This window comes from Aquarana catesbeiana, linkage group LG11 (assembly GCF_042186555.1).
Source record: "Aquarana catesbeiana isolate 2022-GZ linkage group LG11, ASM4218655v1, whole genome shotgun sequence".
NCBI lineage: Eukaryota > Metazoa > Chordata > Amphibia > Anura > Ranidae > Aquarana > Aquarana catesbeiana.
In genome coordinates, this window is record NC_133334.1 from 20,606,303 (window position 1) to 20,626,776 (window position 20,474).

At 42.9% G+C, this 20,474-nt stretch overlaps 1 protein-coding gene across 7 annotated transcripts in view; it reads right to left on the minus strand.

Moving 5' to 3' along the window:
* The window catches only part of NAV2 (neuron navigator 2), a 634,885-nt gene that overhangs the window by 134,731 nt on the left and 479,680 nt on the right, over positions 1 to 20,474 (minus strand). For all 7 annotated transcript variants that reach the window (XM_073604037.1, XM_073604035.1, XM_073604040.1 and 4 more), the window contains 3 exons: positions 14,477 to 14,589; positions 11,577 to 11,685; positions 5,488 to 5,871 (listed from right to left, as the gene is read on the minus strand). In XM_073604037.1, coding sequence (XP_073460138.1) covers positions 5,488 to 5,871; positions 11,577 to 11,685; positions 14,477 to 14,589 — 606 coding nt within the window. The remainder of the gene's footprint in view (positions 1 to 5,487; positions 5,872 to 11,576; positions 11,686 to 14,476; positions 14,590 to 20,474) is intronic.

Here is a 20,474-nt window from a genome sequence, read left to right on the forward strand (position 1 = left end):
GGTTTGTAATAATAAATAGATTTGATATTGAACTGATACCAATTTGCTCCAATGTAAGATTAAAGTAGAACTACAGGCAAAACTTTTTTTTTCATTTTGGATAGAGTAAGGAAGGGTTATGACCCCTGTTAGGTTTATATTTGCCTTCTGTGTCCCATTGGGGAGATTTCCCTTCACTTCCTGTCCCATAGCTAAACAGGAAGTGAGAGGAAATCTCTGCAAATTAAGGGAATTGCTTGGGAACCCCCCCAGGTCATCAGAACTAGTGTCCCCATTGGAAGATTTCCCCAATATTACTTTTCTGGCGACAACCCAAAATGTGGGATTTTCTTTCACTTTCAATGATAATGGTAAACAGGAGATATAGAGAGGGCGACTCTCCCTAATGGGGGGCACAGGCAGCAAGAAAAACTGACAGGGGTTCTAATCCCTCGCCACTCTACCCAAAACTAAATTAAAAAGTTTTGCCTTTAGTTATACTTTAAATAGAAGATTCCCCAGATTCACCAAAACTGGAGCAGACTCTGCAGACCATCGCTCATAAGACTCAGCATGACGGCCAGGCAACTAGCATTTTCAAGAGGGTGAACAACGGCCTCCTCCAAATTATTCTTTGCTTTTACTTTAAGACAATTCCAAGCCAAAAGTGGAAAGCCTGTTTGTACACCTAACCCCCCCCCCATCCTCCACCCCAACAGTTCAGCACCGATCAGCTGAGTAATTACAAGGAGGGGGGCCAGGGCCAGAGGGGGCCCTGACCCCCCCAACATTATGCTGTGCCCCACCATGTGCCCCCCAACCCCCCCCCCCCAATTAAAAAAAAAATATTTTTTTACAAAAAATCAATGTCTAAGAGGGAGAGAGTCCCCAGTCAGCTCCTGCGGGTGATTCCTCCCCCCTCTCTCTGCTCGCTGACACTGCATAATGCGAACGCTCACACAACCACGGCCGCCCGATCTGCTCCTTCCCCTGCATCCTCATTGGCAGGGAGAAGAGTGAGTTGCAGGAAGGACTCCACTAGGACTCTCAGTTACTGAAAAAACAGACTGATTTCTCCCATCCTTAGGACAGGAGAACCAGCCTGTCAATTCCAAGAGATGCCAGACCAGCGCTGTCAATAGCAGGGGCAGGACAGCAAGAGGAGGCTGGGGAACCCCACAGTGGCAGAACACCAGGGCCCGGTGGCAAGACAACCTTTGCAACCCTGATAGTTCTCCCACTGCTTTGGATCCTTATATTTTCTTGGTATGCTGGTGAAATATATCTCTTGTTTTCTGCCACCCTGGGGGGGGCCCAATACAGTAGGAAGGGAGCTCACTGCAGAACATGTGAAAGGGCCCATTGTGGGGTCGTAGTAAAGGGCCCAGTATATATTTATATATCTATATATCTATATATATACATTTTATAGTTGCCCCCCTACTTTTGTCCCTGTCCCCCCATGTGCCCCCCCTAAATATGAAAGCTGGAGACGCCACTGTTTCTCTTAGTTTGGTTGAGTTTCTGCGGTGAAATGCTGAGGACACACATCCCCCCAGGCTTTCTATATACTGGGTGAAAGTGTAGCTCACCTGATTTACTAAGGTGAGGCATTAGGTGACGTAAACCTGTTTTTACTGCAAACATCCAAATAAGGGCAAGAAAAGTTCTGTTTTGTTTTCTTGTTAAGTTCCTTATGCAGATGATGGTCACTACACTGTATATAACTCTCCAGTATATCGGGACCAAAACCCCCTCCATCAGGTCTGTGTGTGTGGCGTATTGATGGTGCCATCTAGTGGCCAAAGTTTTGAGCAACTGCATTTCCTTCCCAATCCTCCACTATGCATTGGAGATTGCGTCCCTATGTATATATGTATGTATTTACATCATTTAATTATATTTTATTTATTATTTTTAATATTTCTATTTTTATATTTTTTTACATTTTACACTTTGTTCTTTTCATTCATTTAAAATTTTATTTATTTAATTGATTTATATTACCTAATTATGATTTATCATTTATTATATTTTAATATTTATATTTAAGATTTCATTTTTATTAATTTATTTATAATTTTATATTATTTAATTAAAATTTAATTATATTTTATTATTTTTAATATTTCTGTTTTTATATATATTTTTTAAATTTAACACTTTGTTTTTGTCATTCATTTATTTAAAATTATATTTATTTAATTGATTTATATTACCCAATTATGATTTATCATTTATAATATTTTAATATTTATATACGTTATGTATTTGTAATATTTTAATTTATAATGATTTATTTATAATTTTATTTATTTATATTAGTTTTATAAATATATATAAATATATATATATATTTATTTATTTATATTTTTTTATTATTTTTAATATTTCTACCTATTTTTATATTTATTATATTCTATTTTTACATTTTACACTTTAGGTATCCCATTCAGCTGGTTGCATACATTATGCATGTCTTGTTTACCGCTTGCTGATCCGGGTCAGTACAACCGGGTCAGTTAATCCTTTATCATAGGGACCTATGGACACAAGTTAGGATTGTGGGGACTGTGCATGTCAAAAATGCTCTTCTCTGTGCCAAGCAGGCCAATTAAACATTTAAACTGGATCCCTGTACATAGCCGGTGCTGATTTGAGTTTAGTAGCCCCTGATTTGGCTTGTCCTATACTTGCTATATGCCTGTATCAGCCTCGGCTTGCACCAAAACCATGCTCCCGCCTGCTCCTCTAGATCTGCTTCCTCTGATACTCACCCCGGCTTGGAACCTGACCCTGCACCGCCTACTGATTCTGTACCTGATCTGCCTGCCAGCTGCTGACCCCGGCCTACCCAGCCCCAAACCAGACCTGAGCCCCTCCATCTCTTCTGCTTACCAGCCTGCAGCTCCCCTGTGCACCTGCCTGCCCGCCAGTCTGCTGATCCTGTATTCGTCCATTGCATCTGTTGTCCTTGTGACCGGTCCCCTGCCTGTCAGTGGGAGTCCACACTCATCTCAGACCCAACCTGCGTGTCCCATTCGCCTGCACCAGCTTTCAACAGACTGGCGAGGTACTCAATGCCAACTCCTTGCCCTAACTATCCACCCTATAAGGGAGCGAGGCTAGATGTATGGGATAGGCCATCTTCATCTCACTAGGCTCTCCTGCCAGACAGATGAGAGGGGGGCTCCATATTTCTAAGGTGTTTTGTCATAAAATATTATTTATTATTTCTGTGGTGTGGACACTTTTTCTTGTGTGTTCCATCCGTTGTGGCTCCCCATTTCTGAACAATCGGTGGTGCTGGCTTATTCTCTGGCTTATTTGGGGGGTCCCCAAACTTATTAAATAGGGGGGGGGGGGGGGGCGATGTAGAACATTCTACAGGTATTCTTAGGTCAAAAAATGAATGAATAAAATGTAAATAAATGTATAAAACACAGAGGTCCTCTCCTCACACCAGAAGCCTCACCATCACTTTAGAGCCCCTCCTCAACATCAATAAAAGTCCCCCTTTCATATCAGAAGTTCTCCATCACTTCAGAGCCCCTTTACTAACAAGGTTTCCCCATACATCAGGGGGGGTGCCTATCAGAATTCCCCCCATACATCAAGGTCCCGATCAAAGTTCCCCCATACATCAGGGTTCCTATCAAGGTCCCCCACACATAAGAGTCTCTACCAGAGTCCTCCTTTACATCAGGGTTCTTATCAGAGTTCCTCCATACATCAGGGTCCTTTATCAGAAATCCCCCATATTTCAGGGTTCTCAGAGTACTCCCTTACATCAGGATACTTATCGGAGTTCCCCCTTCAGGGTCCTTATCAGAGTTCCCCCATATGTCAGGGTCCCTATCAGAGTTTCCTCATATATTAGGGTCTCTATCAGAGTTCCCCCTAACATCAGAGTCCCTATCAGTGTTCCCTTATATATTAGGTTCTCTATCAATGTTCCCCCATAGATCAGGGTCCCTGTCAGTGTTCCCCCATACATCAGGATCCCTATCAGAGTTTCCCCATAGATCAGGGTCTCAATCAGAGTCCCCCTTTACATCAGTGTCCCTACAAGGGTCCCCACATACATCAGGGTTCCTATCAAAAGTCTCTATCAGAGTCCTCCCTTACATCAGGGTTCTTATCAGAGTTCCCCCCTACATCAGGGTCCTTTATCAGAAATCCCCCATATATCAGGGTCCTCAGAGTACCCCCTTACATCAGGGTCCTTATCAGAGTTCCCCCATACATCAGGGTCCTTATCAGAGTTCCCCCATATGTCAGGGTCCTCATCAGAGTTTCCCCATACGTCAGGGTCCCTATCAGAGTTTCCCCATATATTAGGGTCTCTATCAGAGTTTCCCCTTACATCAGAGTCCCTATCAGTGTTCCCCTATATATTAGGGTCCCTGTCAGTGTTTCCCCATACATCAGGGTATCTATCAGGGTCCCCACATACATCAGGGTTCCTATCAAAGTCTCCCACATGCAAGAATCTCTATCAGAGTCCTCCTTTACATCAGGGTGCTTTATCAGAAATTCTGCATATATCAGGGTCCTCAGAGTTCCCCCTTACATCAGGATCCTTATCGGAGTTCCCCCTTCAGGGTCCTTATCAGAGTTCCCCCATACGTCAGAGTCCCCCCATATATTAGGGTCTCTATCAATGTTTCCCCATACATCAGGGTCTCTATCAGAGTCCCCCTTTACATTAGGATCCCTTTCAGAAATCCCCAGCAGAAGCAGAGATGAAGTGATCTCAATCTTCAGTCTGAGGACAGACCACCGACTCTATCTGCAGGCTAGATAAGATCTTGTAGCAGGCCGTATGTGGCCTGCAGGCAGTCGTTTGGAGAGCCTTGCTCTAGTGTGAAGGGAGAGAGAATGGGGGGGGGGGGGTTGGTTCCAAGAGCAGCAGTTAAAGAGGAACTGCTGTCTGCTCACATAATTTGTAATAAAAACATCTTTGCCATTCTGAAGCTTCCCTCCAACCACTTTGCATATTATTTTATATATACTGTGATTCTGTACTTGCCAAATATGCTGCAGAAATCTCCCTCCACTGAGTCTGGCTGCAGCCATTTTAACTGTGGGCAGCTGAAGCTGCTGACTGTTCACTTCCTGGATTTACACAGAGGCACACCTCAAGCTCTGCAGCTCTCATTGGCCCTCTTATGACTCATCCCCACCTCCCTTTCTGGTAAACTCTCACAAGAGTGGGAGAGAGAGCTGTGCATGATGTCATAAGCCTAGGCTAATGACCAGACAAGAAAGAGGAAGTGGGCTGTATAAGGGATTTACTGGCAAAAAAATAAAAAAAATGTTTTAATATCCAAAGTTAAAACAACAACAAGGGCAGAAGGTTTAATCGCTGGAAAGATGGAAAAAATGACTGAAGCTTTAAGAGTTCTAATTGGTTTGATTTTTTGCTTTACAGTAAACAAATGCCATCATTTGATATTAATCAAATCTTTCACCCGCTATTCAGGAAAGAAAGGTGCCGGTTCTTACCCGCTAGTGATCTCATCGCTTCTTATGTTCTTGCTGAGGACATCGCCGTCGCTCATGTAACCCGTGGCATCCACGTTGACACTCTCCATGTCCAAGTCGTCACATTTATCAGAGAGGTCGCCGTGGCCGAGGTTCCCTCTAGTCGCCAGCTGTCTCCTGAGGGGTCCGGAGTACATGTAGCGCCCGGACTCGCAGCTTATAAAGCGGTTGGCGCTGGCTCGTTGAGGGTACCCGTTGCCCATAGAGGGGGCATCGCCTGCCTGCAGACGAGGGCTGGACTGTCCCAATCTCCACGTCAAAGGAGTCGGCCGGGAGGCGAGGCCGAGGATGCTGCGGCCGCTGATTTCAGTCGTCACGTTGCTGTCAAATGTTGTCTCCAACGTGCTGAGAAAAGGAGAAAAATATAATAGTTATAAATAACACATTATTGATCTGTTACTGTCAATTTATTATAAGGAAACTCGTCTAACAATAATCTTCCCCAACCAACAAAAAAGGTTAAAAAAAGCAGACTACAAACATACAAACACACTCACAATGCTTTAAATAGACACGTGCAATACGTTTGGTCCCAAATTTGTTAATTCGGAAATATCCGAATTAACGAAAACCCGTTTAAACAAATTTTTCCGAATATTCGTAAATTTGAAAATTCGTAAATTAGAAAATACGAAAATGCTTTAAATAGACATGTGCAATTCGTTTAGTTCCGAATTTGTTTTTTAACGAATTTCGACAAATTTGTTAATTCGGAAATATTAACAAAAACCCGTTTAAACAAATTTTTCCGAATATTCGTAAATTCGAAAATTCGTGAATTCGAAAATACGAAAATGCTTTAACCGCTTCAGCCCCGGAAGATTTTACCCCCTTCCTGACCAGAGCACTTTTTGCACTTCGGCACTGCATCGCTTTAACTGACAATTACGCGGTCGTGCGACGTTGCTCTCAAACAAAATTGACGTCCTTTTTTTCCCCACAAATAGAGCTTTCTTTTGGCGGTATTTGATCACCTCTGGGATTTTTATTTTTTGCGCTATAAACAAAAGAAGAGCGACAATTTTGAAAAAAACGCAATATTTTTTACATTTTACTATAATAAATATCCCCCAAAAATATATAAAAAAACATTTTTTTTCCTCAGGTTAAGCCAATACGTATTCTTCTACATATTTTTGGTAAAAAAAAAATCGCAATAAGCGTTTATTGATTGGTTTGCGCAAAAGTTATAGCGTTTACAAAATAGGGGATAGTTTCATGGCATTTTTATTAATAATTTTTTTTTTTTACTATTAATGGCGGCGATCAGCGATTTTTATTGTGACTGCGACGTTATGGCGGACATGTCGGACATTTTTTACACATGTTTGGGACCATTGTCATTTATACAGCGATCAGTGCGATTAAAAATGCACTGATTACTGTGTAAATGACACTGGCAGTGAAGGGGTTAACCACTAGGGGGCAGGGAAGGGGTTAATCAGTACTAGGGGAGTGACTCTAACTGTAGGGGGGATGGGCTGTGTGTGTCACAAGACTGATCACTGCTCCCGATCACAGGGAGCAGAGATCAGTGACACTTGTCACTACGCAGAACGGGGAGATGCTGTTTACATCAGCATCTCCCCGTTCCTCCTCTCTGTGAGGCGATCGCGGGTATCCCCGTGGCGATCAAGTCCGCGGGACCCGCGACCCGACTCACGGAGCTCCCAGCCGGCGCGCTCCCTGCCGGCGCGCTCCCTGCCGGCGGAGCGCATGCAATGGCACGGTGGGGAATTCAAATGGACGTACCGTTTAAGTCCATATGCCCAGCCGAGCCATTCTGCCGACGTACATTGGCGTGCGCCAGTCGGGAAGTGATTAAATAGATATGTGCAATTCGTTTAGTCCCGAATTAGCTTTTTAACAAATTTCGACAAATTTGTTAATTCGGAAATATTAACGAAAACCCGTTTAAACAAATTTTTTCGAATATTTCGAAAAAAAATTATAATAATAATAATAATAAATTCGAAAATACGAAAAGCCAAAAATTCGAAAATCGGAAATAACTAATAACAACTTAACTATTACTAACTATGAAATTATAGGTATTGAAATTTCCTTTCAAATTTGGCTGTTAGTGAACAAAACAAATACAAATGTATCGGAAATAACGAATGCCGTATCTAAACAAATAGAACGTAATGAATTAATCATAATAAATAACAATACTATTAAAAAACTTTTTATTATTATTTTTTATTATTAATTTGTTACGTTCCCTTTGTTTAGATGCGGCATTCGTTATTTCGGATCATTTGTAACTTCGGATAAATTCGTATTTGTTACGTTCACTAACAGCCAAATTTGAAAGGAAATTCCAATACCTATAATTTAATAGTTAGTTAATCTTTCGAATTTTCGGATTTTCTTTCTTATTTTCTGATTTTTGAATGTACGAATTTTCAAATTGCGATCATAACGAATGACCCAAAAAAACAAAAAAAAATAAATAAATAAATGAAATGAAAACAAACAAATTTTTGGCAGTGCACATGTCTAGCTTTAAAAAATGCATTCATATAAATCTAATATGTGGATGATGATACATAAAGCTTCACATAAATATAAGATTATCCGTGATGTAACCGAATCATAACCAATTTGTTAATGTACAATTACTACCTATTACAATGGTAAAAATCTTGTACTTGTTAAAATTTTTTCTGAATAAAAATATTGGAAAAGAAAAAATGTATTCCTTGATAAAACTTGTTATGTGAATGTGATGAACAATCACATAATAATAATAATAATAATAATAATAATAATAATAATAATAATAACAACAATCAAATAGGACAAAAATTCCTGTACTTCCTCTTATGTGTGGTTCCTAAAATTGTCAGCACCATCTAGTGTCCATAATATGTTTTTTTTTTCCTTGGGAAAAAAATGCATTATGGCCACTAGGTGTCAGTGATGAGAGAGGTACTACACATATTAGAGAAAACACGGTCATTTTTGTACTGATTGTGTTGATGTTTATCATATACGCACAGCAAACATTTTATATAGACATGTGCGATTGGTTTTTATTACGAAACGAAAATTCAGACAAAATTTCCGTTATTCGTAGATTTGGAATTATCAGAATTACTGAATTACGATAGTAATGAATCTGAAATAAATTTAATTTAAAAATTGAATTATCCAAATTTTAAAAAGAAAATTCTGATTTGAAAATTACTTTAAAATGGGAACATATTGCAATTTTTATACAGTAAGGTATAAAAGTGAAATAAGATGATGATCCCTACTTTTTTTATAGAATGGAATAGAAAATAATAGGATAGAATAAAACAGAATAGAACTGAACAGAAAATAAAGGAATAGAACAGAAAATACAGGAATAGAACAGAATAGAACAAAACAGAGTATGAAGGAATAGAAAATAAAAGAATAGAATAGAAATCAACGAATATAGCTGTCTTCTGAAATTAAATTTTTTTAAATTCGATTGAATTTGAATTGATTTGAAAATAACGAATATTAGAAACAAATTCCAATATACAAAACAAATTCTGAAAATGAATCATTCTAAGATGGGGACGCGGGGACGGAAAGTATTCAGACCCCCTTAAATTTTTCACTCTTTGTTATATTGCAGCCGTTTGCTAAAATCATTTAAGTTCATTTTTTTCCTCATTAATGTACACACAGCACCCCATATTGACAGGAAAACACAGAATTGTTGACATTTTTGCAGATTTATTAAAAAAGAAAAACTGAAATATCACATGGTCCTAAGTATTCACACCCTTTGCTCAGTATTTGGTAGAAGCCCCTTTTGATCTAATACAGCCATGAGTCTTTTTGGGAAAGATGCAACACGTTTTTCACACCTGGATTTGGGGATCCTCTGCCATTCCTCCTTGCAGATCCTCTCCAGTTCTGTCGGGTTGGATGGTAAACGTTGGTGGACGGCCATTTTTAGGTCTCTCCAGAGATGCTCAATTGGGTTTAAGTCAGGGCTCTGGCTGGACCATTCAAGAACAGTCATGGAGTTGTTGTGAAGCCACTCCTTCGTTATTTTAGCTGTGTGCTTAGGGTCATTGTCTTGTTGGAAGGTAAACCTTCAGCCTAGTCTGAGGTCCTGAGCACTCTGAAGAAGGTTTTCGTCCAGGATATCCCTGTACTTGGCTGCATTCATCTTTCCCTCGATTGCAATCAGTCGCCCTGTCCCTGCAGCTGAAAAACACCCCCACAGCATGATGCTGCCACCACCATGCTTCACTGTTGGAACTGTATTGCACAGGTGATGAGCAGTGTCTGGTTTTCTCCACACATACCGCTTAGAATTAAGGCCAAAAAGTTCTATCTTGGTCTCATCAGACCAGAGAATCTTATTTCTCACCATCTTGGAGTCCTTCAGGTGTTTTTTTAGCAAACTCCATGCGGGCTTTCATGTGTCTTGCACTGAGGAGAGGCTTCCGTCTGGCCACTCTGCCATAAAGCCCCGACTGGTGGAGGGCTGCAGTGATGGTTGACTTTCTACAACTTTCTCCCATCTCCCGACTGCATCTCTGGAGCTCAGCCACAGTGATCTTTGGGTTCTTCTTTACCTCTCTCACCAAGGCTCTTCTCCCCCGATAGCTCAGTTTGGCCGGGCGGCCAGCTCTAGGAAGGGTTCTGGTCGTCCCAAACATCTTCCATTTAAGGATTATGGAGGCCACTGTGCTCTTAGGAACCTTAAGTGCAGCAGAAATTTTTTTGTAACCTTGGCCAGATCTGTGCCTTGCCACAATTCTGTCTCTGAGCTCTTCAGGCAGTTCCTTTGACCTCATGATTCTCATTTGCTCTGACATGCACTGTGAGCTGTAAGGTCTTATATAGACAGGTGTGTGGCTTTCCTAATCAGGTCCAATCAGTATAATCAAACACAGCTGGACTCAAATGAAGGTGTAGAACCATCTCAAGGATGATCAGAAGAAATGGACAGCACCTGAGTTAAATATATGAGTGTCACAGCAAAGGGTCTGAATACTTAGGACTATGTGATATGTCAGTTTTTCGTTTTTAATAAATCTGCAAAAATGTCAACAATTCTGTGTTTTTCTGTCAATATGGGGTGCTGTGTGTACAATATGGGGTGCTGTGTGTACATTAATGAGGAAAAAAATGAACTTAAATGATTTCAGCAAATGGCTGCAATATAACAAAGAGTGAAAATTAAGGGGGTCTGAATACTTTCCGTCCCCACTGTATATAAGAATATGACAAAACAAAACTATTAACTTAAAGGAGAAGTACGGAGAAAGCTTGTTTAGCTGTACTTCTCCTGTGGATCACAGCAGTGTAGTTCATCCTGCAATCTTATGACCCGTTTTTAGCAGGCAGCGGGCCGAAGCCCGCTGTCAGCTGATGTCACAGAGCCGTTCCACATGCCTGGACTGGCACCCGGCTCAGCCTCTCAGCGAGTATCTGAGAGCCTGCTCCAGCCTCTCCTGCCCCCTCCACAGCCCAGCGCTCCAGTGAGGGGGGAGAGGGCAGAGCAGAGAGCTGTGACTGACAGTCAACAGGTTTCTGTTCACGGAGCTCTGAGAACCGAGTGATCGGCAGTGTTTGGTCACTCGCTTCTCAGTGTTTGAGCCCCATCATTCATGTGTGAGCTTATAAGGAGGAGGGGGAGAGGGAGCACAGCCTGCACCTCCCCTCAGCTCTCTCCTCCTCGCCACTTCCAGCACTGGGCTGACAGAAGTAGTGATGCTGCTGTCACTACCTCTTGTCAGCCTTATAATAGAAGGAGCTTGCGGCGTCCCCATCCCTACAATACACGCTGCGCCCAGGGCAGCGCGTCCCTTCTGCCCACCTCTTGTCCCGGCCCTGGGTGGTGAGAATTCAAAGTGAATCAATTTGTGTTTATTAAAAGTTTTTAAATTCCTACAACTTCCGATCTTGTTGATAATGGGCATTAGGAGAAACAGAGAAAGTGAATCTCCCAAACACTACAAACACCAGCAATAAAGACCTGATTCAGCCCTTCTCCTCACTAGTTTCTGGACAACAGCATGTACAATGAAGGGGTAACCAGGATCAGATGGTACCTGTGCGTGATCTGGGTTCCCCTGAGGCTGGACATGGTCTCCTCCAAGTTTTGTCGAAGGTCAGCAATGTTTTTCACAGTTCTTAATCTCCGAGTTTCAGGATCTTCCCCTGGAAGCACAATAGAGAGTATACATTACTAGCTCTACAAGGCAGTGGAGGACTATATATTTTATATAATCAGAATGGATCAAAAAAAAGACCAAAAGGTTTATAATGCAGCCGAGGCGCATTAAAGGATTTGCTATGCAGCTGAAAGAACCGTCTCATATTGGAGCAAAGAATCCCGAAAACACGTTTCTTTCCTGGTTAAGAAATATTAATTAAAGTGGTTGTAAAAGCTAAAAGGTTACTTTTTTTAACCTAAATCCAACTTTTTTTTTTTTTTTTTAATGTGCCGCTTCCTCCCTACCCCCCTAAGGCTACTTTCACACTGGGGTGGTGAGGGCGTCGGCAGTAAAGTGCCACCAATTTTATCAGCGCTTTACCATCTTTTAGCGGTGCTTTTCGGCGGCTAGCGGGGCACTTTTAACCCCTGCCAGCGGCCAAAGAAGGGGCTTTGCAGGCGCTTCGATAGCACTGCCCATTAATTTCAATTTGCAGGGCAGTTTAGGAGCGCTGTCATGTTAAGTAAACCTTTGCAGCTTATGAGGGAGAGATAAAAACAATGCTCAGCCGTGCGTTTTTGACGCCCCCCCCCCCCCCCCCCCCCACCACCACCACCACAAGTTTAAACAAGGCCTAAAAGTTGTATTAGTGTCTGCAGAATGGATTTTCTCCATCTGTTCATAATTGGAGAGAAATGTGTGGCGGTTTGGAGACTTTTCTTTATTTATTATAATCAGGAATAAAAAAAAATAAACAAAAATGTTTAAAAATGTTTTCCTTTCCTAGACTTCTGTTTGTAATATCTGTCAGGAGCCCAGTACAGACTTCTTAAAGGGAAAGTACAGTCTATATTCAGTGAGGACGTATTTTGAGTTTGCCCCAAGGTCATATTTGTATGTGTTTTTACTTTTCATACCCTTCCTGTTCTGCCCTGTATAAAAAAACATCCATCATAGTGTAGCACCCTGAGGTTTAGGCAGGGAAGCTATCAAATTTAGTTGCCAGGTGGTAGTTGCCTTGGCCGATTGTTAGAAGATCAATGGATTTTGCCCTAATTCTGGAATTGCTGCACTTCTCTCTTCTGTCGCTAGGTGGCCGGGTATCTGGTGACATTAGATAAGACAAGGGCAATGCAGGGACAGATTAGTAATGAATGGGGTGTCTCAGCCAATGGGCAGGAATTTTCTTGGGTCCCTTGGCCCTGCTGGGAGAACCTATTTATTTGGGTGGAGTCAGGTATTCGGGGGTTCTGTGCCACCTGGACGGCTGTCTGGGTGGACTTGTGTTGTGCTGACCCGGGCTGCTAGGCCGGAAGCCTGAGGCCTATCCCGGGGCCATCTGGCTGCTAGGCTGTCTGAGGGCCTATCCAGAAGCAAGAGAGAGCAGCGTAGGGTTGGGATTGCGGCTTGCAGTCAATCGGGATCTGGTCTTCAGCCTCCTGATAATCAACACTTTAGTCTCCGGGTAAATCTTAGGCATGTTTGCAGAGGTCTAGTTGCAGTTGAGAAGGTCTAGTGTACTGGTGTTCTTTTTTTTTTTTTTACACACCTGAGACCTAATTGATCCATTATTAGTCACAGGTGAAGCTCATATAACAAGGCGACAACACTTATGTCTTGGCAAAATTGACTCAATGGGCTTTACCAAGCTGTGAATATTAGAATACCGTATTTATCGGTGTATAACACGCACCCCAATTTAGGAGGGAATTTTAAGGAAAAAAAAACTTTTAGGAGGGAAGTTGAAGGGAAAAAAAACTTACATTTAAATGCCCATCATTGCAGCCTTCTCAGTGCAGCCATGTCAGTGCAGCCATGTCAGTGCAGCCTTGTCAGTGCAGCCTTGTCAGTGCAGCCTTGTCAGTGCAGCCTTGTCAGTGCAGCCATGTCAGTGCAGCCTTGTCAGTGCAGCCTTGTCAGTGCAGCCTTGTCAGTGCAGCCATGTCAGTGCAGACTTCCCCAGTGCAGCCTTGCCCCAGTGATCCCAGCCATTCTGGGCTTCAAAATCGCCGATCGCGATTTGAAAATGGCGCCGCCGGCGCCGAAATGCACAGAGCCGGTCCTCGGCTCTTTCCGGCGGCTCTCGTTCACTTTCGGCTCCACTCGTAGTCCCGAGCGGAGCTATCCGAACCTAGCCGAGTAGGTTCGGATAGCTCCGCTCGGGACTACGAGTGGAGCCGAAAGTGAACGAGAGCCGCCGGGAAGAGCCGAGGACCGGCTCTGTGTATTTCGGCGCCGGCGGCGCCATTTTCAAATCGCGGTCGGCGATTTTGAAAATGTGACAGGTCGGGATAGCAGGGGATCGGCGTATAACACGCACCTGCGATTTTCCCCTGGTTTTAAGGGGAAAAAAGTGCGTGTTATACGCCGATAAATACGGTACTTTTTGTCAGTTTCGTTTTGAACTGAAACATTATTGGGATTAAAATGACCCATTTCTTGTAACAAAATCTTGATTAGAAATATATTTTAGCGGCACTTCAGGTCAATTTGTACACAAGCGACAAGACTTTTCTCAGGGACTGTATATATGTTTTGGGGTTCCAAGTAACTTTCGAGAAAAAAAATACAGATTGGAGAGAAGTGTCAGTATTGGCCTGGTCTTTAAGCGGTTAAGCCTGATTGGTGGTGAAGGGTCAGCACAGACAGTTTGCAATGCAGCACACTGGGAGAATAGACGTTTGTTGCTGCCCAGACCAACCAGATTGTGGCGTTCATGTATGGGAGCAGAGTGGAGGGATGATGCATGTAGCAAAGTACAGTACATTACAATGCTGGTCATTGATGAGACTCACCAGACAGATCCTCCAGACAGGCCGTTCCCGGTTTATTATACAGCGTTGGTTCCATGTGTATTCCACCCATACTGCTCTCCACCGAAACATTCCCTTCACTGTCTGCCTGCGACCTGCACAAAGCAGACACAAAAAATAAACTTGTGCAGCAGATTCATCCTCCATAATTCATTACAGTTATCTTCACACTGTCACTTCCACTCATCCCGGCCATGCCAGACCCATGCCGAGCTCTGCCCATGCCAACGCTGCCAGCTGGCAATGTGCACTAACCGGCTGAGAGGCACCAAGGGTTAAAAGGAAAAAAATGGAGGGATTCTCAGCTGATGCATACTGGGTTGTTATTACTATGAATTTCATTTTTGGGGTCAATAAAGAGGAAGAGAATTTCCACATTTCACTACTATTTGTGTCCCCCTTGTAGAGATCCCACCTCACTTCCTGGTCCCCGGGACAAGATATGAACAGAGAACTGAATAGCAGCTGATGTCTGTCACACTGATCCCAGGGGCCCTTTACTCCCATTGTGGGACCCTTTATTACGGTCCCCCAGAGGGCCACCTTCCTGCCATCTTGGGGTCCCCCCCCATGGAACCCAGTCACAAGTGAGACCTTTGTGACCCCGGTAGTTACGCCACTGGTGTCAGTTGTTTTTATTTTTGTTGTTTCATTTTTTATGATTTTTTTACTTTGTTTTACTTTTTTTTAATAATTTTATTATTTATTTTTATTATTATTTTATTTATTTATTTTTTATTATTTTTTCCATATTTTTTTAGGACCCCCATTGGGGGGGCTTTGGTGAAACAGACCCCTGATGTCTCACTTTTGAGACAGAGAAAGGTACTGAAGACGGATTCATGATTCCCTTTCTCGGCAGCCTCATCTGCACAGGATGAATGAACAAGAAAAGCTATGTACAGAGCTTCCTGTTCATTTATAAACTGAAGCATAGGAACACAGTTTACTATGCCTCAGCTATGAATGAATAGAAGACAAAAAAAAACGGTACCAATCACTGACTCTATTCATTACCCGCTCTCCATCCCTGACAGATCCCCTGCAGCAGGCGGCGAGAGGTGGGTGGGGGAACTTAACAGCGCTGTGGGGGAGGGGAGGGGGGATTGGTGAGACACAGGGGCCTGGGGCAGAAGACAGGAAAAGGGAGGTGGCAGGTGGGGCATGTAGAGGAACTGATGCCCTCCATTTCCCTCCTGCAGCCGCTGAATGTCTGCAGGAGCAGCCGGAATTTTGGTCCCTTTTGCAGGCATAGCTATGTAAAACATTAAAAATCAGTGCCTACTACTGTTTAAAATCCAGTAGTACACCGTCTCTCCCTGCTCTGCACATGCGCAGTTGCTCTCTATTTTTCAGTACTGTGCCGAAAATCAGAGCTGATCTGCTGACAACTTAAAGATTTACTGCTGCTCAGGGGAGCTCTTGGCTTCAGCAAAATGACAGCCTCCGGCAAGAAACAAATCTGTGCTGAATATAAGCTGGCTACCCCGGTATGTTCCAAAATCCAGCTATTTTATTTGCTACATGTTAAAAAACACAGTGGATACAGCATTTTGGGCACGGTGGGTGTCCTCATAGTTGCTATGAGGACAGCCACCATGGCCCAAAATGCATTAGCTGCATCCACTGTGTGTTTTAATATGTAGCAAATAAAGATTTGAATTTTGGAACATACCGGGTAGCTGGATTATATTCATCACGGATTTATGTTTTGGGAGTGAACACCCCAGAGCCAGGAGCCTCGGTCCTTGGCAATGTATGTGTTCATAGAGCAGTAGAGTGTGGGTATTGTTCTTACTGACAGCAAAAAGAAACAGGAGCGAAGCTGATTGGCCCAGCGCAGTCACATGGAGCGAGTCACATGTTCTTTCATTCTTAGAAGTACTGAATATTTATTTCAGCTCCGGTGGCAGAATGGAGCAGTGGGAGAACTATGGAAAGGTAACCATATAGTCCTGGGCAGAGGCGTAACTATAGGGGGTCGCATTTTTGACCCAGCTCCATGCTTCAGGGGCCTGTGTGGCCCCCCCTGTCATATTTGGTTCTACACCTGGATAGGAGGAGTGGTGGGGGGGCGGCATATAGAGGAAGCCCTCCCTTTTCCTCCTGCAGCCGCTAAAAGCCGGCTTCTCCTCCTCTCCCACCCCATTCAGCGGCTGCAGGAGGAAAATGGAGGGCATTTGCTCCTCTGTATGCAGCCCCCACTGCCCCTTCTATCCAGGTTACTTATTTCCTGGTGCCCCCGGGCCCCTGTATGCTGCCCTGGCCCCCCCTCCCCCACCGTGCCACCAGCTTCCCCCCTCCTAGCTGCTGTGGGGGATGCTTTCAGGACAGAGAGTGGGAGAAGGGACCGGTAAATGTGTCATTTACCGACCCCATCCTTTTCTGAATGCACATGGTGAGCGATCGGTACCAATCGCTTCTGTGTCCATCCAACAACTGAAGCATAGGAAACTGTGTCCTCAATCTCCTTTCTCTGTCTCAAAGGTGAAACATCAGAGGTCTGTTTGGATTTCTGATATTGCAATTTTAAAAAATGTTAAAAAATAATAAAAAATTAAAATTGTAAAAAAAAGAATTATTAATAATAATAATAAAGCATGAATAAAAAATGGTAAAAAAATAATAAATTTTAAAAATAAATAATAATAATTAGAATAAAAATGTGGGAAATCATAATAATAATAATATTATTGTAAAAAATAGAAAAAAAAATACTGACCCCAGCCACTGCCCTACTGACACCGTCCACTTTACTGACTGACACCATTCACAGTCCAACTGACACCAGTGAAGGAACTAGCAGGGTCTCAAAGGTCGCTCTTGTGACTGGGCCCTGGCGTTTCGCCCCCATGGGGGGGGGGGGGGCCGAAGACAGCAGGAAGGGGGCTCGCTGCAGAACATGTGAAAGGGTCCCACTGCAGGAGTAAAGGGCCCTGGGATCAGTGGGAAGGGCTGGGTTTCTTGCACCTGGGGCCCTGAAGTTTCTAGTTACGCCTCTGGTGGTGGGAAATTAAAGCAAACCAGTTGCTTTGCTCTGACACTGTTGGCATGGATATATTGTAGGTGTAATCTGTCATAGGATTTTGGTTCACCAGTCTTGTGATTTACAAGCTAAATGGCCAACATGGTGACACCGCTATCCAATTCTGAAGCTTTGCAGCTTCAGATTCATTCAAACAGGAAAAATGTAAGTTGATGCCAATATCAATCAACCATCTTTAAATTTTATCAAAAAAAAACAAGAATGATGGGGGGGGTTAAAGACTCCATCCCTGTGATCATTTTCTATTTTTCATGAATCACTTGAACTGTCCAATGAACAGGCATCTGACCCGGAATGCTGAAAAACAAGTCAGGAAAAATAGATTTTTTAATTAACTCGCAATTCTTTTGAGCACTCCAGAAATATCCTGGAATGAAATTCTGATAATCTTGACCTGCAATGGTCACTGGAGGGCGCTGTGGCCCAGGTTGAGCAGACAAGCAGCGATCTCTCTGTTATTAGGAGTCCCCCTATTTACACAGGTTGTTCGGATTTCTGGTCTGTAGCAGAGGATTAAACATTGTATTTCCTACCAAGAAAACATTCCCTTTCTCCAGGAACTCCCACCCACCCCGCAACTATCCGCTTCCCAATGCCCTGCAGGTCATTCCAGAGAGACGTCTGGGTGCAGCATACCTGGAATCCCTGGAAACAGTCATATTCTGATAAGTGCATAAAGCAGGTCTGTTAAGTATCTGTAAATGTATAACTCCTTCAAGGGTTAAAGCCCTTTCTATAAAGCACGGGTCACCAAACTTTCTAAACAAAGGGCCAGTTAACTGTCCTTCAGACATGGGGGGGGCCGACTGCGGCCATTGGGATAGAAAAGGTCCTGTGGGAAAAAAACAATGTCCAATATTTGGTGTCAGTGGGAGGAACTCTGCCCCATTGTTGGTGTCCATAAAAGGAACTCTGCCCCATCATTGGGATAGAAAAGGTCCTGAAGGGAAAAAACAATGTGCAATCGAGGAATTCTGCCCCATTGTTGGTGTCACTGGAAGGAATTGTGCCCCATCATTAGTGTCATTCGGGCCAGTCGTTGGTGTCATTGGGAGGAATTGTGCCCCATCATTGGTGTCATTTGGCCCAATTGTTGGTGTCATTGGGAGGAATTGTTCCCCATCATTGGTGGCACAGTGGTGTAGTGGGTAGCACTTTTGCCTAGCAGTAAAAAAGGATCGCTGGCTCGAATCCCAACTACGACACTACCTGCCTGGCATTTGCATGTTATGTTCTCCCTGTGCTCGCGTGGGTTTCCTCCGGGTACTCCGGTTTCCTCCCACACTCCAAAAGACATGCTGGTAGGTTAATTGGATCCTGTCTAAATTGTCCCTAGTATATGAATGTATGAATGTGAGTAATGCCCCGTACACACGATCGGACACTGATCAGACATTCCGACAACAAAATCCATTTTTTTCCGACGGATGTTGGCTCAAACTTGTCTTGCATACACACGGTCGCACAAAGTTGTCGGAAAATCCGATCGTTCTGAACGCGGTGACATAAAACATGTACGTCGGGACTATAAACGGGGCAGTAGCCAATAGCTTTCGTCTCTTAATTTAGTCTGAGCATGCGTGGCACTTTGTGTGTCGGATTTGTGTACACACGATCGGAATTTAACCGATCGGATTTTGTTGTCGGAAAATTTTATATCCTGCTCTCAAACTTTGTGTGTAGGAAATTCCTATGGAAAATGTGTGATGGAGCCCACACACGGTCTGAATTTCCGACAACAAGGTCCTATCACACATTTTTCATCGGAAAATCCTATCGTGTGTACAGGGCATTAGGGACCTTAGATTGTAAGCTCCATGGGGTAAGGGACTGATGTGAATGTATAATATATATGTAAAGCTCTGCGTAAATTGACGGCGCTATACAACTACCTGAAATAATAATCATTGGTGTCATTTAGCACCATTGTTGGTGTCATTGGGAGGAACTGTGCCCCATTGTTGGCGTCATTGGGAGGAATTGTGCCCCATTGTTGGTGTCATTCGGTCCAATTGTTGGTGTCACTGGGAGGAATTGTGCCCCATTGTTGGTGCCATTGGGAGGAATTTCCCCCTCATTCCTGACCAAATGTTGGATTTCTCATCACTTTCTGTCTTGGTGGGTAATGGTCACCAGGATATACAGAAGGTGAATCTTCCCAGAAGGGGCACAAGTGGTGATAACAACTTGACTGACTCTTCCACACTATCCAAAACGAAAAAAACCATAACCGCTCTCCACCCCACCACAATACATTTGCTGCGGCAGGATGGCAGCTGCAGGGTCAGTGATCATCATCAGTTATGATCAATAATAGTGTAAAAAAATGACGGTGTAAAAATTAAAAAAAACCTTAAAAAGAGAAAAAAAGCTTAAAAAAAAAGGATTTAGAAACTGAATAGAAATTGTAATTATTTTTTTTTTTACATACTGTCACCAATCAATATGACGACTACATGCCTCTTACTAACCACCTTGGACTGTCTACTTTACAAAAAAGGGACATTTGGGAAGGGGGGTATTTGTACGGTCCTGGCATTTTAGGGTCGCCCATCAGGATTTATTTATTTTTATATATCCCATAGTTTGTAGATGCTATAACTTTCAGACAAACTAAATAATATACACTTATTGGGTTTTTCTATTTCTAGCAAAGACATGTAGCAGAATACGTTTTGGCCTACATTTATGAAGAAATTTGATTTTATTGGATAGATTTTATTACAGAAAGTGCAAAAAAATTGGGTTTTTCTTTTTCAAAATTTTCGGTCTTTTTTTGTTTATCTAGCAAAAAATAAAAAAGGCAGCGGTGATCAAATAGTACCAAAAGAAAGCTCTATTTGTGTGAAAAAAAAATGATATAAATTTAATTTGGGCACAGTGCCACATGACTGCGCAACTGCCAGGCAAAGTAGCAAAATAAATAAATAACCT